The sequence below is a fragment of the Haliotis cracherodii genome, unplaced genomic scaffold (assembly GCF_022045235.1).
Source record: "Haliotis cracherodii isolate W230 unplaced genomic scaffold, xgHalCrac1.p SCAF_13, whole genome shotgun sequence".
NCBI lineage: Eukaryota > Metazoa > Mollusca > Gastropoda > Lepetellida > Haliotidae > Haliotis > Haliotis cracherodii.
Genome location: NW_027266268.1, coordinates 8,951,388 through 8,978,592, shown reverse-complemented (window position 1 = coordinate 8,978,592; position 27,205 = coordinate 8,951,388). Strand labels below are relative to the sequence as shown.

The window sequence follows — 27,205 nt, the reverse complement described above, 5'->3', positions numbered from 1 at the left end:
GTAGCCTTGCGGTAAATCGGATCGCATACGTGTGACTTCCACGGTCGCATCTCTTCCGAGGTTTTCCGAGTGGACACGCACTTGCCACATCAACATGGAGGCCGTCTATAGTGTACCTTATAGCTTTCTGCAGTGCCCAAATATAAAATTGAAGAAACCATCATGGTTCAAACAGCCTTCTGCTATGATGGTGTTTGCATTAGTTCTTCTTTCATATTTCCTCGTCACAGGAGGTGAGCGTACCGGTTAACTTGTTCAATATCACGAATTCTATGTCAACTCCATTTGCAATGCTAGAGATTGAGATTTTAGTTTTGTAGAAGTCATACACAATGATTGACAGTTTTGTTTATTTGTTGCAGGCATCATATATGATGTTATCGTTGAGCCTCCAAGTATAGGTTCTACGACAGATGAGAGAGGAAATACAAAGCCTGTGAGTATCATAAAGCACCCAATATAAGTAGCTACAGCAGGGCAGGGTAAATGAGGATGCCAGTCTCATTGCTCACCCCAAAGTTCTATTCAACACAAATTTCAAGCGTATGAAAACAAAATGGATGAGATTTGAAGTTAAATTAGTGAAAACTATAAATACTATAAAATGATACAGGCAACTTTCACATACACCATTAATTTTATAAAAATGTTCTATCAGACTACCAAATATGATACTGCAAAGTTATCCTATCGGGTAGCCTAGTGGTTAAAGGTTAAAGATCAGGTCCGACTTGTTGACTTGGTTGATGCATGTTGTCATATCCCAATTGCATAGATTGATACTGATGTCAATCACTGGATAGTCTCGTCCAGACTCAATTGTTTACAGACTGCCATCATATAAATTGTTTGATAGGCATAACTTAGAAGGTGACGGATGACAAAGTAGACACATTTTAAGGATAACAACTTCTTTAATTACTGTAAAGACGTTCGGTATAGATCCTTATACCATTGTCAAGCAAGACTGCTTGACAACAGTATTAGGATCTATACTGAAACGTCGCCATTACAGTAATTAAAGAGGTTGTTATCCTTAAAATGTGTCTACTTTGCCATCATATAGCTAGAATATTGCTGAGGGCAGTGTTTAACTACAAACAAAGGGAAACCTATAAAGTACAACAACTTTTGAATAAAACTGCTCTGTTCAAACTCATTTTGATATTCTGAATACAATATCCCCTATTAACAGATTAAAATGATAAAATGTTTACAGATTTGATGTGTATCACTTCACATTGAAACACGACTCTCGATTTCTTTATCCATTCCTTACCGTATTCTCTTCAAAGTAATCCTCAGTGTAAACATTAGAGATGAACTAGTCATCAAGTATCTGGTACATTGTATACTGTGATATGCTTTAGGTGGGCTCTGTGTGACTGACTCGCTTGTATTGTTGAGTGTCAGTTGCGTCTTCTTAATCCCACATCACCAGCTGACATCTCATTAAACATGCATAGTAATTAACAGCAGTGGCACTAATTATGCCTGAGGTCTTTTCGGGCTTTCAGTTAGAGGAAAAATATTGACCTCGTTAGTGTGAAAAGTAGTTTTATCAGAAGAGTCAGCATGCTTGCTGTTTGAATCCCATTAGCATGATTAGGCCAAAGCCACTGTTGGAGGTATATTGATTTTTGATTATTTATAGAAAGACAATGATCATACCAAAATAACAACTTATTTACATCTTACTAATAGGAACATGCTCACCACCTAAGCATCTATCATGTCTATGAAAGGTGGCAGTTTACACATAAAATGTTGCTGAAAGTTGAAAAAATGTGACCCTATAAGAAACAAGAATTTTTTGGGCCAAGCGACATTGAACAGATCATACTGTGTTGTGATAGGTCATCGTTTCATGGTGAACCAGGGCTTGTTGGTTTCACCGAAGTGGCAAACGTCTGAGACCTGTATCACTTCGGGCTTTCCTCCCACATCAAGCTGACACGCCGTGATATAACTGGAATACTGTTAAAAGCAGCTTTAAACCCAACTCACTCACTCACTTGTTTCATCATGTTCATGGTGATGCGCATTGTGCATGTTGTGTAACACACTTATTCCATATCTCTGACAGGTGTGAAAAATACTGAAAATACAGGGAGTTTCCTCAAAATACATATGCAATAAGATTCATAAGTAAATTGGTGCAATGATAGCATAAGATCACATTTTTCCTTTTTTTTGCACAAAACCACATTCATGGCATTTGGATCTTGTCTACTTTCATTTAATAATATTTCAGAAAAATGTCAATGTTGGCTTCTTCTTTCCATCATCAAATGTACATGCAACTTGTAACTTGCATTGGTGTTGTTCTTTTAGCAATTTTTCAGACTATAAATTTGGCTTTAGTTTCTCTCTTGTAAATTGTCTCTTTCTGCTTATTCCTGTCTACCTCTACACACCACGCATAGTAATAACTGCTTTAATTTGTTATATCCATGGTTCGTAAACAGAGCTTTTAGCCAAAAGAATCAATGGCAAAAATGATTCATTTCTATATGTAATAGGACACTAGGTCTCTTTGTCAGTTAGCATGGTTAGTAGTAGCCATTTTAATAGCCTACTTTTTTCATTTATTCTTCCAAATACTAGTGATGCAGCTCGGCCTGATCTACAAGCCTTAATACCGATAACATGTGGACACTTTAGACACTTTCTCAAAACCCTGCAATTCTACTAGCCATCTGGACATCTTAAACATTAAACAAAATGACTGGGGCTAGCAGGGGTGAGTGTCAGATTGCATCTTGAACACCTTGACTAGTGTTATGTGTTTGGTATTTGAAGGGCTAGAGTTGTGTCTGTTTCAGGTTGCCTTCATGCCGTACAGAATCAATGGGCAGTACATCATGGAAGGCTTAGCCTCAAGCTTCCTGTTTACTCTCGGTGGTCTGGGCTTCGTAATCCTCGACCAGACCAACAAGCCGTCCATGCCACGGCTGAACCGAGTCCTCCTTCTCAGCGTCGGCTTCATCGCCATCCTCATCTCCTTCTTCATGTGCCGGGTGTTCATGAGGATCAAGGTTCCGTAAGTAGAACATCAGCGTTGTAACTCGTATGTTAGCATAAAGGATCAAGGTTCCTTAAGTAGAACATCAGAGTTGTAACTTGTACGTTAGCATAGAGGATCACGGTTCCGTAAGTAGAGCATCACTCTTGTAACTCGTACCTTAGCATAGAGGATCAAGGTTCCTTAAGTAGAACATCAACGATGTAATTCATATGTTAGCATAGAGAATCAAGGTTCCGTAAGTAGAGCATCACTCTTGTAACTTGTACGTTAGCATAGAGAATCAAGGTTCTGTAAGTAGAACATAGTGCCGGGCTGTCGTAACCCATGTAAGCATTGGCACCAAGTTGTAGCGCAAATCTGTTGCCATATAGCATTGGGCCGTTGTAACTCATGTAAGCATTGGCACCAAGTTGTAGCGCAAATCTGTTGCCATATAGCATTGGGCCGTTGTAACTCATGTAAGCATTGACACCAAGTTGAAGCACTAATCTGTTGCCATATAGCATTGGGCTGTTGTAACTCATATGTTGGCATTGACTTTAGTTGTAGCACCAATGTGTCATAACGTAGGTTAGCATAGACTTACAATAGTTGTATTGTCATGACTGTTGTCATGCCAGTCTTTTGTAACATACGTTATTATCGATTTACAAAGTTTGTTATAGCTCCAGTATGTATGTTTTTAGCATAATGTACCCAACATGAGCCGAGTTACGACGGCCATGTTAGCATGGACCTACAAGAAAAGAAGAAATCCAGTGGGCACTTGATTCATGAATGTATTTTTGTTTCAGGGGCTACTTGATGTCTTAGGCAGCTTCCTCTACGACAAAGAACATCGTCTACATCATATGCACCTAGCTGTCTGTACACACTTTACATTTAAAAATAAACTATTTTTATTTGTTTTATAAGCTTGTTTATTTGTTTTATGTCCAATGATGCACCTCAGAGCTACATGGCAGAAGTAGTGCTTATTTGGTGTTTGGTATTAGACCACAGAGGTGGTCTAGTGGAGAGTGAAAGGTTGACGGTTTGATACATGGGGATAAAAGAAGGACTGTTAGGCTTGAGTCACTGTACTGTGTGTGAGTGGGGTATCCATGTTAAACTGCAGCATGGTATTGGTGGGCTACACCATAAAACTAGTCCGGACTAGAACAAGCGTCCCCACACACCTGTGCCTGCACTTCGCGATATATAAGTGCAATATTCGCAACGTTAAGCTACATTTGACAGCACTTGTTTGGTAGAAATATTTTAACTCACTGTTTGCTATGAGGCAGTCTAGTGGATACTTCCATCCATGTTTGATTTGTGTCAAGGGTACAGTGTGTAATGCCATTAGACAAATGAAAGACTGTTCAAAGAGGCGATAAACCCATTCATTCGTGTCCTCGGTGACATTGCTGTAATATTGCTAACATGAACTGACTCCCTCAGTTTCGCTCCAAAGTCTGAGGGGTGACATGACATTATTTAGCAGTGGGGCCCCTGTAGTTTGTTTTCTCAGACTTCACACCCACGTTCACTCCTATAAGCCTTGGCGAAATGTTCTGACACATGAATGGATGACATGTAAGGTCAAAGTTACTCAGTGTGAACTAGGCATTAGAACACTTATGAAAGGAATTTGATGAAACTAAGTATACATGATCTCTAATGCGGGATAACCTTTAAGTGGCCTCTGTATAAGGTCAAGGTCATGAGGTCAAGTAATAAAACATACCAAGTTTCTAACATGTCTAATCAATGCATGGCAAAGGAAACATTTGAGCTTTTTCTCGAAATGTGTCCCTCTAAAACTATATTTGGTCTACAAGTCCAAAGCCTTTGGAGCACAGTGGAGCTTGTTTCATATTCTTGAGGATGATCATTAGAGTCATCATTAATAGTATATTTTTGAATTAGCGACAAATGTGAATTTCAAACCACTCGTGTGAATATCTGCTTCATTGTGTAAAGATCAAATTAATGTCAAAACTGAGCATATGCATTGCACCCCACCCCCACTCACTACTATCTACATTTCACGCGTGAAGATCCGGGGTAGAATAGGTCAATTTCAGCTTCATTGGTCAAGTGGTTTCTGAGCAGAAAAAGTTTCCATATAGGCACACAAAGGCTTCTGGGGAAAAGGTTTGGGGGTTTCGAAGCAAGCAGGGTAGTGCAACTGCACTTGAAAGAAACAACATAACAGCCTGTGTCATCTTCAGTATTATTGTAGCCTTGATGGCTGAAACAAGTGAAGTCGGTCACACATCAACTTTCAGTGGAACATGTGCACATTTAACAGTATCTGTCTCAAACATTGTCCATTGTTCTCTACCTGATATGGAAAACAGTTGATTCAAACCAACAACAGTCTGTAATACACACTGTCCACATTGACAAGGGCTAATTGTATTCACCATCAATCCCAGTGAGCCAGTCTGGAATACAAGATGTCCACAGCAACAAGGTCTTATTGTATTCACCAACACATCCACTAAATTGTTTGATAGGCATTACTTAGAAGTTGACGGATGACAAGATGGACACAATTTTTATGGATAACAACTTCTTTAATACTGTAAAAGGCGACGTTTCGGTATAGATCCTTATACAGTTGTCTGTAAAAGGCGACGTTTCGGTATAGATCCTTATACCGTTGTCTTGCTTGACAACAGTATAAGGATCTATACCGAAACGTCGCCTTTTACAGTATTAAAGAAGTTGTTATCCATAAAAATTGTGTCTATCTTGTAACACATCCACTGTGTGGGACATCTGCTATACAAGGTGTCCACAGTAACAAGGTTTAATTGTATTTATCCACAATCCTCTTTAGTCAGCCAGTTAGGAAAACAAGGTGTCCACACTAACAAGGTCTCATTGTATTCACAAACACTCTCACTGTGAGAGTCTGGAATACAAGGTGTCCATAGTAACAAGGTCTCACTGTATTCGCCAACACTCCCACAACCCAAACATGAGGTGTCCCAAGATACACACGTCCAGCATCGGTGTAGAACCCCATCACTTCACAATTGGATCTAAAGAAACTAATGTTCCAGTTCAAGTGCAGGTTGGTGTACTGTACTGCGTCAACGTGACTGTGTGGTCAGCTGGCCGGCATGTAGTTGGGGTCAAGGTAGTTGCTGTCGGCGAGCGTAAACTTCATGTAGTCCTGATCACCGCCTGCAGATGTCACTTTCTTCTGTTCCGGCTTCAGTCGATGGCTTGAGTTGTGAGTCTCTGTTTCATGGTTGCTAGGAGACAAAAACATAATTTGTGTCAAGTTTGGAAGCTACGTTCTTAAAAAAGAGGAGGAGAAGGGGCTTAACCCATCTCTGGTTTTGGAGGGTTCAGGGATGTCACATATAAATTTCTTCCTGAGGGTGTCTCCTGAGCAACATTTATGCTTTCAACATTTGTCTTATGGAACAGCAATGATTCTAAGACCTCAAAAACAATATCATTCTGTGAACCGAAGCCTTTCACAATTGTGATTGGAAAACAAATTTGGTCACAATAAAAACGCAGCAAAACCAATGCTATGAAAATGTCATGGCAAGGTTGGTTGGTTGGTTTGTTGTTTAGCGCCACAATCAGCAATATTCTTGCTATATGACGGTGGTCTGTAAATAATCGAGTCTAGACCAGACAATCCAGTGATCATGGCAAGGAAATCAAGCCAATGATAAGTGCCATGACATTGAATGTCAAATCATTTTGAGCAATAAAGAATTGAATTAAAGATTTAAAAAAAGGTTTGATATGGTTTTGGGTTAGCAGTTCAAACAAAAAGACAAAGTCTTTGATATATCAACGACGAGTCCTTGATTTATCCCCTTAATCTCAAATGCCAAGCAGGGTAACAACAAGTACCATCTTTTGGTACGATGCAGCCAACTGACTGAACCACCAACTTTCATCTATACCTCATGAAGTAACATCTAATGGTGTATGAGTAATGCTCTGGAAACAAACCCCACCCTCATTTAACCTTGTTGCCATGAAAATGAAAAAATAAAATAAACTAAAACACCCCTTAAAAGCAAACGTCACCAGTTCAGTGCATGCCTTATGTTTTGAAAAAAGATTCATGAACAAATACTAATTGGTTTCGGAGTTTTGTTTTTGAAACAAAATGTGAAGGAATGGCGGAAGGACCCTGTTTCTATATGGTCAGGTGGGGATAATTACCACTGGCCAATTTGCAAATTTGTAAAACTAAACTCCAACAAAGTTAAAAGTTAAAAAGAGCAAAAAAGTATTGTACCCATCTACCTGTCTTTTTAAATGAAACTTTATCGTATGTGTTTAGTAGACCTGCTAGACATTAACAATGTTGTCACTGCCTGTCACACAGTTATTGCAGAAAACTGGGCTCCAACAAAGTCAAAAGTTTAAGAGAGCAAAAAGTAGATCACTAAAAATGCTAAAAACAATAAAAACAACAACATTGATTACCCACCTACCCCATTTTTGAAAATAGAAATTTATCGGCTGTGTCTAGATCTGTTTGGAAACATTAACAATGTTGTCACTACCTGTCCACACAGTCATCACAGAAGTCCACGGAGTCGTCCTCCAGACAGTCCATACAGTGCCACCTGGTGCCAATAATCGGCTCACAACCACACATGTCGCACTGGAACCAGAATCAATGAATATTCAGCACCACCGAATTGAAGCAATGAAACAGAACGAGATATTCTACACTGCCACAATAGCTACCTATACGTGACAATCTGACAAACCATTCATTGAAAGTCGCCTCAGGTGAATGTTTTAATCAGCCAATCAGCTTTGAGGCTCCCAAATTCAACTTTCATATTTTCTGTCCTCAAGAATGAACATAAACCAGCAGTTCTGAATAGAACATAATAAAGGCTGTAATATTATACTGTTGGAGACCCTTCATTTATAAGTGTCATGGAATTGACACCAAAAAGGGTAAATCATTGAGGGAATATTTCTGTTGTGTGTGAGTTTTCTGTTAAGGTTGCAATTTCCAAACCGATGTAGAAAAGAGTGAGTGAGTGAGTTTGGTTTAATGGCGTCTCAGCTTAAAGTGGGAGGATAGCCTGAAGTGATGCAGGTCTCAAGACATTTACCACTTCGGTGAAACCCACGAGCACGGGTGTGGTGCTGACAAACCTAGAAACATAATAGGGGCGAACTGGGATTCGAACCCACTATCATAGGTTTCTGGCATACCCAAGGGATGCAACTCTACAGAGCGAATTGTGGCGCCTTAGACAACTGGGCCACCCGTGCCGCCCGAAGCAAAGCTGAGTTGTTTTAGAAAGCTGAGATCTGATTGGCTCAAAACACCACCTTCATTTAGACTCGGCAGTCAAAGTTTGCTCAGTGTTCAACTGATACTTCCTACCAACGTGTTTGTCAGATCTCCATGCACAGTGGCATCAAAGCAGAGCCAAAGAGTTGCTTTTATCTAGATTGGCACAAATATATGACACTGATAATTCAATCTGATCACATCCTCATGTGGTCTTAAATAACATGAGCATTTGACAATGAAGTGGCGTTTTGAAAAAAAAGAAGTTTTATTATTCTTTGCCACCAAAAATATTAAGAGTCAGCGATAGAAACTAACATTCCTAGTCCACTAGTCCTTTTAATGATAACATATAGCAATACCCTCAAAAAGAGTCAAATTACTGGTCCTTAACTATTGGACAGTTTGGCAAGGACTTCTGGACTAGTGCCAATATCTACCGCTGAGAGCGCGTGAATGTTGCTTCATGCCTGTGTCAGGCAAACCAGTGGTTGATAAAATGAGCGCCAATCCAAATTGATAAAAATCAGCAATATAGCACACAATAGAAGCATCTGATCCTTGACAAGTATGGAAACCAGGCATTCATTATGGCTCCAAAAACTCATAGGCTAAGAAGTAAATAGTTTTTGATGAAGATTTGTGTTGTCATGGTTACTCCCACCCTGAAGCCGTCATGCTGGACTTGGACAGCTGTCTGCTGCAGTTTGTGAGCACGGAAGGACCTCAGCTTCAGCAGCTCTCGGTACTCCTCCGAGTTTCGCAGCTCCAGGGGTACCTCCTCATCCTCGTCCTGGCAACACATGGGGATATACCGGTACTTGAATATACACACCATATCTCCCACTATTACTGTCAGCTCGAATATACACACCATATCTCCCCACTATTACAGACAATTTGAATGTACACACCATATCTCCCAACTACTACTGTCAACTTGAATATACACACCATATCTCCCCACTACTTCTGTCAACTTGAACATATACATACCATATCTCCCCACTACTACTGTCAACTTGAACATACACACCATATCTCCCAACTACTTCTGTCAACTTGAACATATACACACCATATCTTCCCACTACTACTGTCAACTTGAATATAAACATCATATCTCCCCACTACTACTGACAACTTGAATAAATACACACCATATCTTCCCACTACTATTGTCAGCTTGAATATACACACCATATCTTCCTACTACTACTGACAACTTGAATATACACACCATATCTCCCACTATTACTGTCAATTTACATAAACCATACCTTCCCATTCGTATTGCAAAACTATAAACCACAGCAGTTTAATTTTCAAAATATATATTTTGCAAACAATTTGACCGACATTGAGAGCAGTTTCAACCAAAAAGCATTCTAGAAGATAGTCTAGAAATGAAGAGTTGTAGACGTAACTCACTGATTCATCAGATGACAGATTGTCTCCGTATTTTTCGTACTTCTGCAGGAACCTGTCTTCCGACACAGCATCATAGTAGGCCCGTGTGTCCTCGTCATCAGACATGTAGACTGGGGGGGTGTAGGCCTGTAGGAATGTCGAAGGTTGGTAGTACACACGGTTGTAGCGCTGTTGGCGGCTGAGCTGAAAGAGGAGACAGCAAGTCACTACAGGACCAATGTTAAATTTACTACAAGGCATAACTCAGTATCTCATGGTCTGCACATTTCCCCCTACCCTCCTGTTCCCGCCACCTACATCTCCCTGCCCTTAAGTCCCCAGCTACTTACCCTCCTGTTCCCGGCACCTATATCTCCCTGCCCTTAAGTCACCAGCTTCTTACCCTCCTGTTCCCACCACCTACATCTCCCTGCCCTTAAGGCCCCCTACATTTCCCTGCCCTTAAGCCCCCAGCTACTTACCCTCCTGTTCCCACCACCTACATCTCCCTGCCCTTAAAGCCCCAGCTTCTTACCCTCCTGTTCCCGGCACCTACACTTCCTTTCCCTTAAGGCCCCAGCTACTTACCCTCCTGTTCCCACCACCTATATATCTCCCTGCCCTTAAAGCCCCAGCTTCTTACCCTCCTGTTCCCGGCACCTACACTTCCCTGCCCTTAAGGCCCCAACTACTTACCCTCCTGTTCCCGGCACCTACACTTCCCTGCCCTTAAGCCCCCAGCTACTTACCCTCCTGTTCCCACCACCTATATATCTCCCTGCCCTTAAAGCCCCAGCTTCTTACCCTCCTGTTCCCGGCACCTACACTTCCCTGCCCTTAAGGCCCCAGCTTCTTACCCTCCTGTTCCCGGCACCTACACTTCCTTTCCCTTAAGTCCCCAGCTACTTACCCTCCTGTTCCCACCACCTATATATCTCCCTGCCCTTAAGCCCCCAGCTACTTACCCTCCTGTTCCCGGCACCTACACTTCCCTGCCCTTAAGGCCCCAGCTACTTACCCTCCTGTTCCCGGCACCTACACTTCCCTGCCCTTAAGTCCCCAGCTACTTACCCTCCTGTTCCCGGCACCTACACTTCCCTGCCCTTAAGTCCCCAGCTACTTACCCTCCTGTTCCCACCACCTATATATCTCCCTGCCCTTAAGGCCCCAGCTACTTACCCTCCTGTTCCTGGCACCTACATTTCCCTGCCCTTAAGGCCCCAGCTACTTACCCTCCTGTTCCCACCACCTATATATCTCCCTGCCCTTAAGCCCCCAGCTACTTACCCTCCTGTTCCCGGCACCTACACTTCCCTGCCCTTAAGTCCCCAGCTTCTTACCCTCCTGTTCCCACCACCTATATATCTCCCTGCCCTTAAGCCCCCAGCTACTTACCCTCCTGTTCCCGGCACCTACACTTCCTTGCCCTTAAGGCCCCAGCTACTTACCCTCCTGTTCCCGGCACCTACACTTCCCTGCCCTTAAGGCCCCAGCTACTTACCCTCCTGTTCCCGGCACCTACACTTCCCTGCCCTTAAGGCCCCAGCTACTTACCCTCCTGTTCCCGGCACCTACACTTCCTTGCCCTTAAGTCCCCAGCTTCTTACCCTCCTGTTCCCGGCACCTACACTTCCTTGCCCTTAAGGCCCCAGCTTCTTACCCTCCTGTTCCCGCAACCTACATCTCCCTGCCCTTAAGTCCCCAGCTACTTACCCTCTTGTTCCCGGCACCTACATTTCCCTGCCCTTAAGTCCCCAGCTACTTACCCTCCTGTTCCCGGCACCTATATCTCCCTGCCCTTAAGTCCCCAGCTACTTACCCTCCTGTTCCCACCACCTATATCTCCCTGCCCTTAAGTTCCCAGCTACTTACCCTCCTGTTCCCACCACCTACATCTCCCTGCCCTTAAGTCCCCAGCTACTTACCCTCCCGTTCCCACCACCTACATCTCCCTGCCCTTAAGTCCCCAGCTACTTACCCTCCCGTTCCCGGCACCTACATTTCCCTGCCCTTAAGTCCCCAGCTACTTACCCTCCTGTTACCACCACCTACATCTCCCTGCCCTTAAGTCCCCAGCTACTTACCCTCCTGTTCCCGGCACCTACATCTCCCTGCCCTTAAGTCCCCAGCTACTTACCCTCCTGTTCCCACCACCTACATCTCCCTGCCCTTAAGTCCCCAGCTACTTACCCTCCTGTTCCCGGCACCTACATCTCCCTGCCCTTAAGTCCCCAGCTACTTACCCTCCTGTTCCCGGCACCTATATCTCCCTGCCCTTAAGTCCCCAGCTACTTACCCTCCTGTTCCCACCACCTATATCTCCCTGCCCTTAAGTTCCCAGCTACTTACCCTCCTGTTCCCACCACCTACATCTCCCTGCCCTTAAGTCCCCAGCTACTTACCCTCCCGTTCCCGGCACCTACATTTCCCTGCCCTTAAGTCCCCAGCTACTTACCCTCCTGTTACCACCACCTACATCTCCCTGCCCTTAAGTCCCCAGCTACTTACCCTCCTGTTACCACCACCTACATCTCCCTGCCCTTAAGTCCCCAGCTACTTACCCTCCTGTTCCCGGCACCTACATCTCCCTGCCCTTAAGTCCCCAGCTACTTACCCTCCTGTTCCCACCACCTACATCTCCCTGCCCTTAAGTCCCCAGCTACTTACCCTCCTGTTCCCGGCACCTACATCTCCCTGCCCTTAAGTCCCCAGCTACTTACCCTCCTGTTCCCGGCACCTACACTTCCTTGCCCTTAAGTCCCCAGCTACTAACCCTCCTGTTCCCAGCACCTACACTTCCTTGCCCTTAAGTCCCCAGCTACTTACCCTCCTGTTCCCAGCACCTACACTTCCTTGCCCTAAGTCCCCAGCTACTTACCCTCCTGTTCCCACCACCTATATATCTCCCTGCCCTTAAGCCCCCAGCTACTTACCCTCCTGTTCCCGGCACCTACACTTCCTTGCCCTTAAGTCCCCAGCTTCTTACCCTCCTGTTCCCACCACCTATATATCTCCCTGCCCTTAAGCCCCCAGCTACTTACCCTCCTGTTCCCGGCACCTACATTTCCCTGCCCTTAAGGCCCAAGCTACTTACCCTCCTGTTCCCAGTGCCGATGTTGGGAGCCCTCCCTGGTACAGGTAGTCCAGCCTTGGCCAACTTGATAAAGTATTTCTGCACCCGGCTGGCCACCTAGAGACACAACACGCGTCATTTATGACACAACCGATGTATTTTCTTTAAAGTCCTGATAGCCTTTGGGTGTTACCAACTAAATGGGAGAAACAGCAGTGCCCTGAGATTTTTGTTTAGATATTCAGGCAGTTGATTTAAATAACCCAGATATTAAGGCACTAGATGTTTATCCACATCGTAATCTAAGAAAAAGGTATCAGTAATTTTAACGGATACTCTAAGTTGTTTTATGCCCCAGTCAGCAATATTTCAGCCATAACATGGCGGCCTGAAAATAATCATGCCCATAAATGCACTGTGTACTCAGTTGTGAGACTGACATGTCTAGGATACAGAGTTTGTTTGTTTGTTTTACGCAGCACTCAGCAATATTCCTGCTATATGACGGTGGTCTGTATATAATCATGTCTGGACCAGACAATCCAGTCATTGACATCATGAGCATCGATCCAGGCAATTGGGACCAAGTCAGCGAGCCTGACCACTCAATCCCGTCAGTCGCTTTTTACGACAAGCATAGTTGCCCTTTACGGCAAGCATGGGTTTCTGAAGACCTATTCTACCCCGGATCTTCACAGGTCAGGAGGCAGATAAAAAAACCGACTATAGCAAAGGTATTATACATGTATCAACAGAGAAACTTCCAGAAGTGGGTTATGAAAAGTGCCAATGGTGTTCATTCTTCTTTGTTCCTGAATGCAATTCACCTGCTGCGTAGTGCGATTGCCGAGGGCAACAGCGATCTTCTGCCACCTCTTGGCCTCCACTTCCTCAGGGGGGTACACCAACAGCAGTTCCTCCAACCTGCACAGGGAGACAACTCTCAACATAAGGGAGACAACTCACACTGGAGACAGCTGGTTACACAGCAGAACAGATGCACAAGAACCATTTATGACCTTGTCACTCTGATATCACCCAGCGGCTCACGTAACTCTTGAAGGTGTCCACATTGGCATTTGAACATGAGCATTTCAAACAAGAATGATCGAAAAACTATTTCTGTGGGGTCAAAACATTTCCGAGTGCTGTTGGAATCATTTCATTAAAACAAATGCAATTCAACTTATACTTGTTTTTCTGTGAAGGGGCGGTCAGGTAGCTTAGTGGTTTCCTAAAGCGTTCGCTCGTCACGCCGAAGACAAGGGTTGGATTCCTGACATGGGTACAATGTGTGAAGCCCATTTCTGGTGTCCCCCACCATGTTATCACTGGAATATTGCTAAAGAGGCGTAAAATCCCACTCACTCAATATATCTGTGGACTAGCAATGAAATCTGTTCAAAATATACTATAGTATATACACATTCTCAAAAGAAATTAAGGACACCTGATTCTTTCATATTGCAATAGTTAATCTGTAATTAACTACAATAACATGAAAGAATCAGCATGATAGATTAACTGTAGTAATATGAAAGAATAGGGTGGTCCTTGACTTCTTTTGCGTAGTATTATTGACATTAATATAAACATTCATCCACTTACGGTGAGGCGAGGTGAAATTGGGTTTAACGTCGAGTCCAAGATTATTGCACTTATATAGCGATGTGCATGCATGTGTGTGTGTGTGTTTGTGTGTGTGTGCGGCTGCTTGTACAAGTCCAGACTGATGCCGATTTATAGTGCTAGCACACTGAGATACCATGCCGCAGTTTAACATGAATACCCCACTCAGACACAGTATACTGACTCTGAGCCGACCAGTCCTTGTTTTAGCCCCTTAATGCCGAGTGCCAGACAGGGTAACAATAAGTACCATCTTTTAACATCTTTTGGTATGACGCGGCCGGGGATCGAACCCCGGACCTTCCGCTCTCCAGGTGGATGCTCTACCACTAGACCACGGAGGCGGTCTCATAATGTATGACTGTGTAAGTGAGTGAGTTAGTGGATGGCAACGTGGGCGAGCCTGCTCGTGAGAGGGCAAAGATTAACAACGCATTGAAAGTAAAGAGTAGTTCAGTGATGTCAGCCGAATATGACAGGAAACTTAAACTCACCCGGCCAAAAGACGTTTACCACGATACCATCTTTTAACATTTTATGGTATGACGTGGCCAGGGATCGAACCCCAGACCTTCCTCTCTCCGGGTGGACGCTCTACCAATAGACCACAGAGGCGGTCTCATCCACTTACAACCACCGGGTATTTATTACATTTCATAAGAATGACAAGCAATGGTGTAATAATAATGGCTGTGAACAAGTTGACAGTGAATTGTATCTGGAGGCATAACCATGTTAAGAGTCACTACTCAATGAAAAATAGTGTTGCCGGCCAGCCGAGTAGAGAGAAGTGGAAGGTAGTTCAACTGATCACTTGAGCTCCACACATCCAGCTTACCTCTTCTGTTCCTCAACAGTCCACAGCTGATTAAAGGTCGGGGGTTTGGATTCTGTCTTCAAGCGACCTCGGACAACGGTGACCTCGTTAGGGTCATCAAACAGTGATACTGCCTGGGGAACCCGTCCTGTCTTCTCCCTCTCTATCACAGGTTCTGACAACATACAAACACATTCTTTACTACTTGTTCAGGCAATTAACAGATCCTCTATCACAGGTTCTGACAACATACAAACCGATTCTCTACAACTTGTTCAGGCAATTAACAGATCTTCTACCACAGGTTCTGACAACATACAAACCGATTCTCTACTACCTGTTCAGGCAATTAACAGATCCTCTACCACAGGTTCTGACAACATACAAACAGATTCTCTACTACTTGTTCAGGCAATTAACAGATCCTCTACCACAGGTTCTGACAACATATAAACAGATCTTCTACCGCAGATTTAAGAAATAACAGATTCTCTATCGCAGGTTCCAGAAATAACAGATTCTCTACCACAGGTTCCAGAAATAACAGATTCTCTACCACCACAGATTGTTTGAACAGAGCATCAAGCCATTGGTAACCTGTTACTAATTCACCAACACAACTTAAAATGAAATATCCTCCTCACAACCAAAATTATTCAGCATGTTCATTGGAGAACTTCATCAACACAAGTTTCAAATCTCACATGAAGTAACAACAAACTAAAACATAAGCACCATGATAAGAATAGTCATGTGGACGTTAGCGGAGAAACATAAGTAGTTGTTTGTTTTATGATAAAATCGGCAATATTCCAGCTATATTACAATACACTATTTGAGCCAGGGTCAGGGATTCATTTAGGATTCCAAACTAAGTGCCCTTGGCAAGCAAATTGGGACAACATTGTGATATCGATCAAAATTTGATTATTTTAATGTTCTTATTTTTGTAAATTTTGAGTAATTGGAAATTGTTTTAATTATAATTCACCTTCCAGTTCTGTAAGCAGCCTCTTCTGTCGAGTCATGTGACGCGGGACACCGAAGGAAGTGAAGTCCACATTACTTCGATACTTCTCCCAGTCAATGTTCGGCACCGATGCTATCTCCTGCTGCTGGGGAAAGTTAAACTTCACACCCTGCTGTAGCTTTTCCACAAATTTGATTGGATCCTTCAGAGCCTCCCCCTGAGCCACGTTTAGGGCCTCCATGTCCCGTATTGCCTGGCTGCGCTGTGCTTCCAACTTAGTGATCGTCTTCAGCAGCGCTCGGTAGTCTGAGTTGCCCTTCAGCGCAGCATCATCGGACTCGAACATATAGCAGCTGTCTTCCTCCTCCATCCCAACACATTGGTCGTCATGGTTACTGCTTTCTGTGTCAGTATCCATTGAACCGTTTCACTCTTCTTGATTTATAATAGAGATGACCTAGCCAATATCAAGAAGACGTTTTAGGATGTAACAATTCACTGTTTATGCTTGGTTAGTTTGTTGTTTTACGCCGCACTCAGCATTATTCCAACTATATGACGGCGGTCTGTAAATAATAGAGTTGGTTTTAACGCCGCTTTTAACAGTATTCCAGTTACATCACGGCGTGTCAGCTTAATGTGGGAGGAAAGCCCGAAGTGATGCAGGTCTCAGACGTTTACCACTTCGTTGAAACCCACAAGCCAGGTATGGTGCTGACAAACCTAGAAACATAATCGGGGCGAACCGGGATTCGAACCCACAATCATAGGTTTCTGGCATGCCCAAGGGACGCAACTCTGCACAGCAAATCACGGCGCCTTAGACAACTGGGCCAGCCGTGCCCCCAGTCTGGACCAGACAATCCAGTAATTAATATCATCAGCATCGATCAACACAATTGGGATCGATGACATGCATCAACCAAGTCAGCTAGCCTGACCACCCGATCCTGTTAGTCGCCTCTTATGACAAGCATAGTCGTCTTTTAAGGCAAGCATGGGTTGCTGAAGACCTATTCTTTCACGGAATCTTCACGGATCTCACTGTATATGCACTGTATCGCAATGCGAGTATAGTCATCAGTAGGTCTAGCTGCTGTAACCTTATCTCTGTGCTGACTCCCTATCAGTGATTTTGATATTGGTTTTCCACTACTAGGGCTGGAACGTGTAACTCGGGTACTTGGGTTGGGTGGGTCCTGAGTAGGACCTGGGTACCCACATGACTACCCAGACCCATGGTTAGTCATATGAAATATTGTTTAATGAAAAACTCACCATAATAGATCTTGTGTACAGGTGTAGACCTCGTATGTAAACAGACTTTTTTCTAGAATTGTCACTGACTCAGCATTCTCCATTATTCATTCCCCTGACACCCCAGTATTGTGTCCAACCTACCTGTCAGTGTCACACAATCACATCTGCATATATATACACGTCGTTCCACTCCTGTCGACACCATTCAACAACCCGCTCATGCCATTTAAGTCGGAAAAGAGCCTTTGCACATGCGCACAGGGAACACCGGCCAGCGGAAGTTGCACGTGTTTTTGAGTTGGGTTTGTTTACGTTTTTCGGCCCATGAAGCAGTGTAACTTTGTGGATGTTTGTGTGAATGAGACGTGATAAAAATGTGATGATTTGCCATATATTTAGATAAGCTTGCCCAATGTAGCCATTTTTATCTTCTAAACCAGCCATGACAACGTAAATTATCTTATCGGGTAGTCAACACCCGACTATATGTATGTATATGTAAATGTACATATAAAAATATATACATGTATGTATTTATGCTGAACAAACATAGTTATGGATCTGTATATTTTGGGGATGGTCCTTAACGTCGGACCTACTAAATAACGCCCGGGATACTGATACTTAATAACAAAGTGTATTCTATATAATTGTACTAATTACATGTATAATAAAGAGTCGTAATCAGTACAGACAGTATAGTATGGCTATACGTGGCCCTGTGCATCCACCCGCTGGATTCGCCTTTGATGCAAAAAATGCGATACTGAGATATATCCGCGAAAAGCCACGTATCTCCTCGGACAGATTGAACCTATCGGTTCACCCGACTCACTGCAATAGTCACTGAAGCGGACGTAAAATATCTTTAGGAATTATCTTGAAGAAGTGTCTTGATATTCACAAATCATCACTGTTCATGTATAATAAACTGCTCGCATTGAAGGTGCCTTAAGAGTGAGTGAGTGAGTATGTTTTTATGTTTTTTAGTAATATCACGGCGGGGGACACTAGAAATGGCCTTAACACATTGTACCCATGTCGGGAATCGAACCCGGGTCCTCCGGTGACGAGCGAGCACTTTAACCACTAGGCTACCTGACCGCCCAGCGCCTTAAGAAATATGTTTTTGACATATTTAGTAAATAGAATCATTTTTAGCAACGCAATGCACTTTAACTAGACGAAACTGTAACACTTTGTATATATTGACAAGGGGTGTACATCCCTTTCAATTTTCCATGACTACATTGTCCTTAATGATCACTCCCAGCCTCCAGAGAATAACGTTCACGTCCAATGTTATACCATCTTCCCGGGGCAAGGGAGTTAGCTGACCAAAAAGTCCAGTTTCCACCCTTGCCGAACTACGCAGGGATTATCGAGTTATTGCTATATTTGTCTTTGGTTTGAGAAAGTTACATGGAGAGAAGTAATAGTAGGAAATATGTAAAAGAAATATTTTAAAAGAAACCTAATCTTTATCTCGTACATGTATAATGATATGTGTAAACACGAAATAAATAAATAATTATGAAAACATTTTTTGAAAGATTTTTAACTGTGAACTATTACACTAAACACGTTTGTGTCAGTCGGGCTCAATGATGAAAGGGGAAGAGGCGGGATACGAATCAACAACAGAGTGCTTTGGACCTATACCTGGGATAGCTCCACACTGATGACATGGATAGACGTGGAACTATCCAGAAGGTACCTGAAATAAGCAGTGTCTTTAACGTCACGATCTTACCATAGTACAACCATCCGTGACGACGTACAGGATTATTCTCACGATCGGTCAACAAGATTCTGATCGATTGCATGTTCCAAGTATATATCAACATTCTTTTTTTTATATACTTTTCAATTGCATAGTCGCATTCCTAAGTAGTGCCAGGATTCGATGTTTATTGTGAATATAGTCTATTTTTTTAACTATGACCTTGGTCAATTTTTTGCATGGGTTTTGTTTGTTTGTTAGCCTCAACTTATGCAAAAATTGTCTAACATGTCTGTTAATTCAACAATTATTAAAGGGATAGAATCTTTTCTTGCAAACAGAGTAGAATTTGTGACTGTAAAAGGGATCAAATCATCTGTGACCTTGACATCTACCGCTATTGCTGTCCCCAAGGTTGTGTGCTCTCGCCCGTCTTATTTATTTTATACACCAATGACTGTATCAGTAATTGTAATAATTGTTTAACCGTTAAGTTTACACATAACACAGCGCTGGTCGGATTCATTAAGCAGTCTGAAATTCATTATCTCTCCCAAATTTCAAAACTGTCCAATGGCGCAAGATTTATTTTCATACGCTCTAAATGTTAAAAAGACGAAGGAAATGATTATAGGTTAAAGAAAAAAAGAAGACCGAAATTCTGCCTGTTGTTATTGGTAACGAAAATATTGATCTTGTTGAACAAGATAATTATCTTGGCACTATTATTGATTCGAAACTCATTTGGAATGCTAACAGGAGTATGTTTATAAAAAATCAAACGGCATCTTAGGTATTTTAAACTTGATATTACAAAACACTCTGTTTTACAAAACAATTATTCAAAGGATTTTTGTTTTTAAAGTTAAATGCTGGTATGGGAGCATGTCTGTTCGAAATAAATCTAAAATACGTAAAATTTTAAACACAGCAAGCAAATTGTCAGGTATCAAATTTCAACACATCGGTGAGCAGCAAATTGTCAGAAAGACTCGTAAGATAATATATGACAGCAGTCATATTCTTCATTCCGAATATCAGTTTCTACCTTCTGGCCGCCGACTGCGCATTCCGATGCTGAAAACAAACAGGGCCCCGAAATCATTCACACAGGCCAGTATTTGTCTTATAAATGTTTATCTCTTTATTTATTTCACAGTTCGCTGTACACCAATCGTATCCTGTCATTATCCCTTTTATTAAAGTTTACTATTGCTGTGATATCAATACATATACTTTAAAATACCATACCTTGTCGAAACTGTGATAGTATTCAATATTCTACACGTTTTCAATATACTATTCTATATGAGGTGAGGTGAGGTGAAATGGGGTTTAACGTCGCGTCCAAGATTATTGCACTTATATAGCGACGTGCATGTGCGTGTGTGTGTGTGTGTGTTTGTGTGGCTGCTTGTACTAGTCCGGACTGATGCCGATTTATAGTGCTAGCTCACTGAGATACCATGCCGCAGTTTAACATGAATACCCCACTCAGACACAGAAAACTGACTCCGAGCCGACCAGTCCTTGTTTTTAGCCCCTTAATGCCGAGCGCCAGACAGGGTAACAACAAGTACCATCTTTTAACGTTTTTTTCGTATGACGCGGTCGGGGATCGAACCCCGGTCCTTTCGCTCTCCGGACGGACGCTGTACCACTAGACCACGGAGGCGGTCCCTATTCTATATGATGACGGTCTGTATATAATCGAGTCTGGACCAGACAATCCAGTGATTGACATCATGAGCATCGATCCACGCAATTGGGATGCGATGACATGCATCAACCAGGTCAGCGAGCCTGACCACCAGATCCCGTCAGTCGCCTCTCACGACAAGCATAGTCGCCTCTTACAACAAGCATGGGTTGCCGAATATCTGTTCTAACCCAGAGCTCCGCGGGTCTGGATGCATGGCTACGTTAGTGGATAGATCCTGCAGATATGTTTGAATGACCTTTACAGGCACAAACCCTTTCCAGAAAGCTACTTGCTACTCGCCGTTCAAATCCAGCTATGACAGCATATTTTTACTCGTTAGTGTACTGCCCGATGGTGTACTACTCGATGATGTACTGCCCGATGGTGTTGTGCCCGATGGTGTACTGCCCGATGATGTACTGCCACCGATGGTGTACTGCTCGATGGTGTACTGCCCGATGGTGTACTGCCCGATGGTGTACTGCTCGATGATGTACTGCCCGATGGTGTACTGCCCGATGGTGTACTGCTCGATGGTGTACTGCCCGATGATGTACTGCCCGATGATGTACTGCCCGATGGTGTACTGCTCGATGATGTACTGCTCGATGGTGTACTGCTCGATGGTGTACTGCCCGATGATGTACTGCTCGATGGTGCAGTGCCCGATGATGTACTGCTCGATGGTGTACTGCCCGATGGTGTACTGCCCGATGGTGTACTGCCCGATGATGTACTGCTCGATGGTGCAGTGCCCGATGATGTACTGCTCGATGGTGTACTGCCCGATGGTGTACTGCCCGATGGTGTACTGCTCGATGGTGTAGTGCCCGATGATGTACTGCCCGATGGTGTACTGCCCGATGATGTACTGCCCGATGATGTACTGCCCGATGGTGTAGTGCCCGATGGCGTACTGCTCGATGGTGTACTGCCCGATGGTGTAGTGCCCGATGGTGTACTGCTCGATGGTGTAGTGCCCGATGGTGTACTGCCCGATGGTGTAGTGCCCGATGGTGTACTGCTCGATGATGTACTGCCCGATGGTGTACTGCTCGATGGTGTACTGCCCGATGATGTACTGCCCGATGGTGTACCGCTCGATGGTTTACTGCCCGATGATGTACTGCTGGATGATGTACTGCTCGATGGTGTACTGCCCGATGATGTACTGCCCGATGATGTACTGCCCGATGGTGACGCCGCCACCACCTGACCTATCATGTTCTTGGATCTGCAGGATAGTACCTGTATCAACGCCGTCTCCAAAACGGCTGTGCCCATTGTTGTATGAGGCGCCTGTGTGCCAAAGTCAGACTCATTCATGTGGAAGGACGTCTTGATCAACCAGTCTTGATTGTTCGTAACGCTGACGTCGAAAATCGGATTCCTGTGGCAGCCCAGAGGTCCCTCATTATTGCTGCAGAAATGAATTGTTCCTCAACGCAGTGGAGCGTACATTTCCAACCTGCCTGGGAGTAGTCGTCTTTCTAGGCCTCCCTCTTCCCACCCTAATCCTAACCCCACCCGTTGGCCGATATTGTTCCGTCTGTCGAGATATCACACTTTTAGATTGACCATTTTATACATTATACATTTTGTGCAGTTGTCTACCGGAAATTTAATTTTTACCTTCACAAATGTAAAACGTTTAAACGTTCACCACCCATTGTAATTGCGGCTTAAAAGGTAGTTCCGAGTTTGTAAAATCTTACAAAAATATAAACCAAAGTAATAAAATATATTTGAGGTAACTAAAATTCTTATCATACATTTGGTTAGGAATATATACAAAATCAACTTCAAAACAAATATTCTTGAAAACTACGGGACCGCTTATGGAAGCAAAGGAGTGCACGCTGGTCAAGTCACAAAAATTGGCACTTTGCGAAACGAACAGTCTCGATTGACGAGATAAATGAGAAATTTACAGTTGATAACAAAACATTTTCAAGAAAACAACAAATGGCAAGAACCTATATAACTCCATAAATGACCACCTGTCATTATTTTGGTTGTCAATGTGGAACTAACGCAAACAGGAAGTCAACAGTTGTGTACGGGCCAAACATTTATGATAACGGGAGACAATTTGCGGTGAGGTAGCTCTTTTATAACAGTTCCGTCAAAGTGTTACGTTCACTTCAGTGAAATATCAAGTGTTATGTTCACTACAATGAAAATATCACTTTTCTCACCCTTAGAAAACTCAGTCTTTCACACTGAAGTACATAATAAATACTACTGTCCAAATTCTATCCCCAAATATTAGAAGATATTGTCCATCAGGCAATCCAGCAACTCACATACTTATTTGGGTATCTGCAAGGGGAAGGCAAGTCACAGGAGTTGTCTAGAGTTGACTGCTTCCACCATTGTTGTTTCCACAGATGTAGCAGGTGTTCGTCATTATACACTATCAGTTGCATGGTCCTGTGTCCAAAGCTGTCCTAGTCCGGAGGCGGAACATAGTAGTTTGGTGTACAGTAGACTACGGTTATAACGAACTCGAGGGGACCACTAATTTTAGTTCGTAATAACCGTAGTTCGTTATAAGCATACATACAACATATATACAACAAATGGTCGGGAGTAAAAATAAGTTCGTTATATCCGTCAGTTCGTTATAAGCGTGTTCGTTATAAACGTAGTTTACTGTATTAGAGTAGGTACCAAGAATAGTAGGTAATCAGAATCAGCGCCTTCTTACCGTCAATTAAATTTTCTTCTAAAAAACAGTTTTTACCTTTAATCAGAATGCATACATGGATCGTAAATAATGAACTATAGATATGTCATGCATATATTTGTAGTAGGGGCGGTCGGGTAGCCTAGTGGTTAAAGCGTTTGCTCGTCACACGGAAGACCCGGGTTCGATTCCCGACATGGGTTCAATGTGTGAAGCCCATTTCTGGTGTCACCCGCTGTGATATTGATGGAATATTGCTGAAATCGGCGTAAAACCATACTCACTCACTCATATATTTGTAGTAGTGTTCCATCCAAGACAACCCTCACTCTGTACACCTAACCTGCCACAACCATCCCCCACCCTACTCCACTACCCTCCACCAAGCCTAGCCTAACATTCCCAACCACCGTCATGAGAAGTATGTAACATAAGCTGAAATACGACATTTAAGGAAACTCATACATGTTACATGTGTCTTAACGGATTACCCGCTGTCGTGTGTAGTCGAAATTACAGTAGGCACAACTGACAGGCCAGACATCCAAAACATCAAAATTTAACTTTAATTGAAAACCCATCTGTTCCTTTCATACGACTGACTAGGCACTAAAACCGTGAATCATATTTGACACGGGGGCAGTTTGAGCACGCCACATTCACCAGAAGGTAAAGCAAGAGGAAGACGGAGCTGGTATTATCTGGAATCAGTGGCGGTGCTAAGCATCACAGTAACACAAGGTATCTATCATACAGTTACTTTACATTGCAACATCAGTGACTGAAAAAACTACAATGTAACATGGGGTCCAATGACCCATTTTATTCATCTTGACATTAATGAATTCAAAATCACAAGCAGGTGTATAACAATGACGTTAGATTACCAATAGTAGCTGTTGCACAAAACCGCGAGAAGACCACATTCTAAATATCCGGATGTTACGGTTATTATTGTGATGTTATACATATATGTATCATTCTTGTGTTCAGAAACACAATCAGTGTGTTTTGTTTGTTGTTTTACGCCGCACTCAGCAATATTCCAGCTATATGACGGCGGTCTGTAAATAATCGAGTCTGGACCAGACAATCCAGTGATTGACATCATGAGCATCGATCCACGCAATTGGGATCGATGACATGCATTATTGCTGAAGAGAGGGGACGGGGGGGGGGGGGGGGGGGGGGGGGGGGGGCTTAACAGGACCATGATCATGTCTGCTACAGATTTGACGTGTGTTAAGAGTTTAATGCTACCAGACTTCATAACTATCAAGTTATACCAGACAGAAGTGGTGGGTCATTGGATTTACTTCTTAGTTTCCAGAACGCCACCAGACAACAACAGTGACGTCCATGTAATACACATGTGTGTATAGTAAGGGAGGTAACTCTCAAGTCATCAAAATACGTAACAACTGGCAGTGAAAACAAGCTTCCTTTCAGTGCATAACAATGTTTAAGGGATTTAGTCAAATCGTGATTGTGGTATATTTGCCAAAAGCTTATTCTTTTCCAAATACCAATCAAAATAGGTAGACAGGAGACATAAGGGTATAGATGTGGAGATATATGGGTATAGAGGTATAGGCATACGGGTGTAGGGGTATGGGCAAACGGGTGTAGGGGTATGGGTAAACGGCTACAGAGATATGGTTATACGCCATGTATCGAGATAAAGAACTGTGTACTGGAAACATGAATCTCTTAACTTCATCAACAACATTACATTGTTACTTCTGGTCGTCGTTATCACATTTATTCACACGGAATAACATTTTTTTAGTGCTATTAGGTACTAGAATTACTGATTTACGCTTGAACATAGACGCACAATATAACGTTTAACTATCATACTTTTACCGGGTGATTTTCAAATCGAACCGTGAAGGTTTACCCAGATCGGTACATCCAATCTCATTAAAATCAGATCTTAATTCTCGCTACCGCCAAACAAAGATCTGAGGACATCCCATTGCGGGTCACGTCAGACCGACCTTGCGCGAACTTTGACCGACCGATAGAAGGACTGACAAGAAGTCGACATTAGCCAATCAGAAGACAGTTTTCTCGTGCTTTAGGGCACTAATTTCAAATTGGCGACTATGCTTCGAAACATATTTTGACAAATTCTCGATTACAAATTTGAAACTTGAACAAAAGAATATTCTGGAAAGGCTAATAGATGGTCTACATTGTATGGATTCAGCCGTTTAACCCGTAACTATCGTTCGGAATAACCCGTGTTAAAGTTTTCCGAGGTTGCTTTTTTAGAATTCACATTCCGAATGGCACTTTCATGATCTGGTAAGCGAGGCTCTGATTAGTCGGATGAAAGGTCGTTCTGACGTGACCCCTAATGGGATGTCCTCAGATCTTTGTCTGGCGGTAGCGAGAACTTCCGGTGCGGGTGGTTCACCACATCGCTCGATATTGTACGTTCGTTTCAGTCATTTGCTGCCATTAATGGATACCATAGTGGTTTTCCGAGGCATTTTGCAATATTCCAGCAATATCAAGGCGGGGGACACCAGAAATTCCCCACGTGGAGAATCGGGGTACGCACGCGCACGTACACACGCACACACGTTGCTATTTAAGTTTAACACGACGTTAGACCCCATTTCACCTCACCATCGTGACTGTTTGGACGAAACTTTTAGTGTGTGTCGTGAGATTATTAATAAATGGCTGCATACCCGGTATGATGTTTAAATAATATGGAATCCTTCTTTAAGGACAGTAGCCTAGTGGTTAAATCGGTAGCTAGTAACTCCGAAGGCCTTGGTTCTATTCCCCAAATGGGTCAGTTGTGTGAAACCCATATCTGTCGTAGGAACAATCGACATATTGCTGGAATATTGCTACTAACTCACTGACTGTCAACATTATGCATCATCCCGAGGCAAGAGAGTTAACTGACTTTAAAAGTCCAGTTTCCACCCTTGCCGAACTAGGCTGGAATTACTGGGCTCGATCGTTGCGCCACCAGTGGCTATTACTAGTTATGTCCCTTCTAAACCTCTCCTATGGACCAATCAGATTCCACCTCTCGAATCACTTGTATTTGCTTCACACAAAATGGTGGCGCCCAGTCAGAACGATCTGATCGATGATCAAGTTCTATATCGTGATAAAACGGGTCTTACATCGCGAAATGCATCAAATCACGTGAGCACCTTGATTAAGAACATGAAAAGATTTGGAAAATATCTGCTGACAACGAGTTGGCGGTGCACTTGATTTACAAATCTCGCAATCGACCGAAATCTGTATGACAGTTTACGAACCGGATTTCGATTTCCTTGCGCGATTTTGATTGGACTATGCATAGACTCGTTAGTCCAGCCCAAATGTAACTCCATAATACCAGCCTAGTTCGTCAAGGGTGGAAACTGGACTTGTATAGTCAGTTTACTCTCTTGCCTCGGGAAGATGACATTATGTCGATTCGATTTAGGTTTGAGAAGACAGGGGATATCATTATCACTTTGGAAGAGAAACTGGAAGTCAGATTTTGCCATGTCATTTTCTAGAACAAGATGTATCTTCGCAAGCAGTTCCTGTTTGTCTTGCCTGTTATCAGCTTGGAGGTGATGTCTATGTATTCCAAA

The 27,205-nt window shown here is 43.0% G+C and overlaps 3 protein-coding genes across 5 annotated transcripts; 1 reads left to right on the top strand and 2 right to left on the bottom strand.

Annotated features, from left to right (window-relative positions):
- The first annotated feature begins 12 nt into the window (after positions 1-12).
- Positions 13-3,942, top strand: LOC139458851 (oligosaccharyltransferase complex subunit ostc-like). The gene is made up of 4 exons (XM_071240282.1): positions 13-233; positions 363-436; positions 2,826-3,043; positions 3,823-3,942. Exons 1-4 carry the CDS (start codon positions 95-97, stop codon positions 3,839-3,841), a joined length of 450 nt encoding a protein of 149 aa, XP_071096383.1. The 5' UTR covers positions 13-94; the 3' UTR covers positions 3,842-3,942.
- Positions 3,943-5,757: 1,815 nt separating this feature from the next.
- On the bottom strand, positions 5,758-17,702 carry LOC139458850 (ZZ-type zinc finger-containing protein 3-like). Of its 3 annotated transcripts, none has more exons than XM_071240279.1 (9): positions 17,616-17,702; positions 16,236-16,671; positions 15,266-15,419; positions 13,626-13,722; positions 12,820-12,915; positions 9,747-9,929; positions 8,980-9,108; positions 7,564-7,664; positions 5,758-6,279 (listed from the first exon to the last, which is right to left on the bottom strand). In XM_071240279.1, exons 2-9 carry the CDS (start codon positions 16,630-16,632, stop codon positions 6,132-6,134), a joined length of 1,305 nt encoding a protein of 434 aa, XP_071096380.1. In that variant the 5' UTR covers positions 16,633-16,671; positions 17,616-17,702; the 3' UTR covers positions 5,758-6,131. The 3 variants fall into 3 exon arrangements, with proteins under 3 accessions (XP_071096380.1, XP_071096381.1, XP_071096382.1); XM_071240280.1 differs by lacking the exon at positions 17,616-17,702 and adding an exon at positions 17,493-17,600; XM_071240281.1 differs by lacking the exons at positions 5,758-6,279; positions 7,564-7,664 and having other exon boundaries at positions 8,314-9,108.
- Positions 17,703-21,212: 3,510 nt separating this feature from the next.
- LOC139459444 (sperm acrosomal protein FSA-ACR.1-like) lies at positions 21,213-22,225 on the bottom strand. The gene is made up of 2 exons (XM_071240892.1): positions 22,148-22,225; positions 21,213-21,980 (listed from the first exon to the last, which is right to left on the bottom strand). Exons 1-2 carry the CDS (start codon positions 22,223-22,225, stop codon positions 21,213-21,215), a joined length of 846 nt encoding a protein of 281 aa, XP_071096993.1.
- Between the last annotated feature and the right edge of the window lie 4,980 nt (positions 22,226-27,205).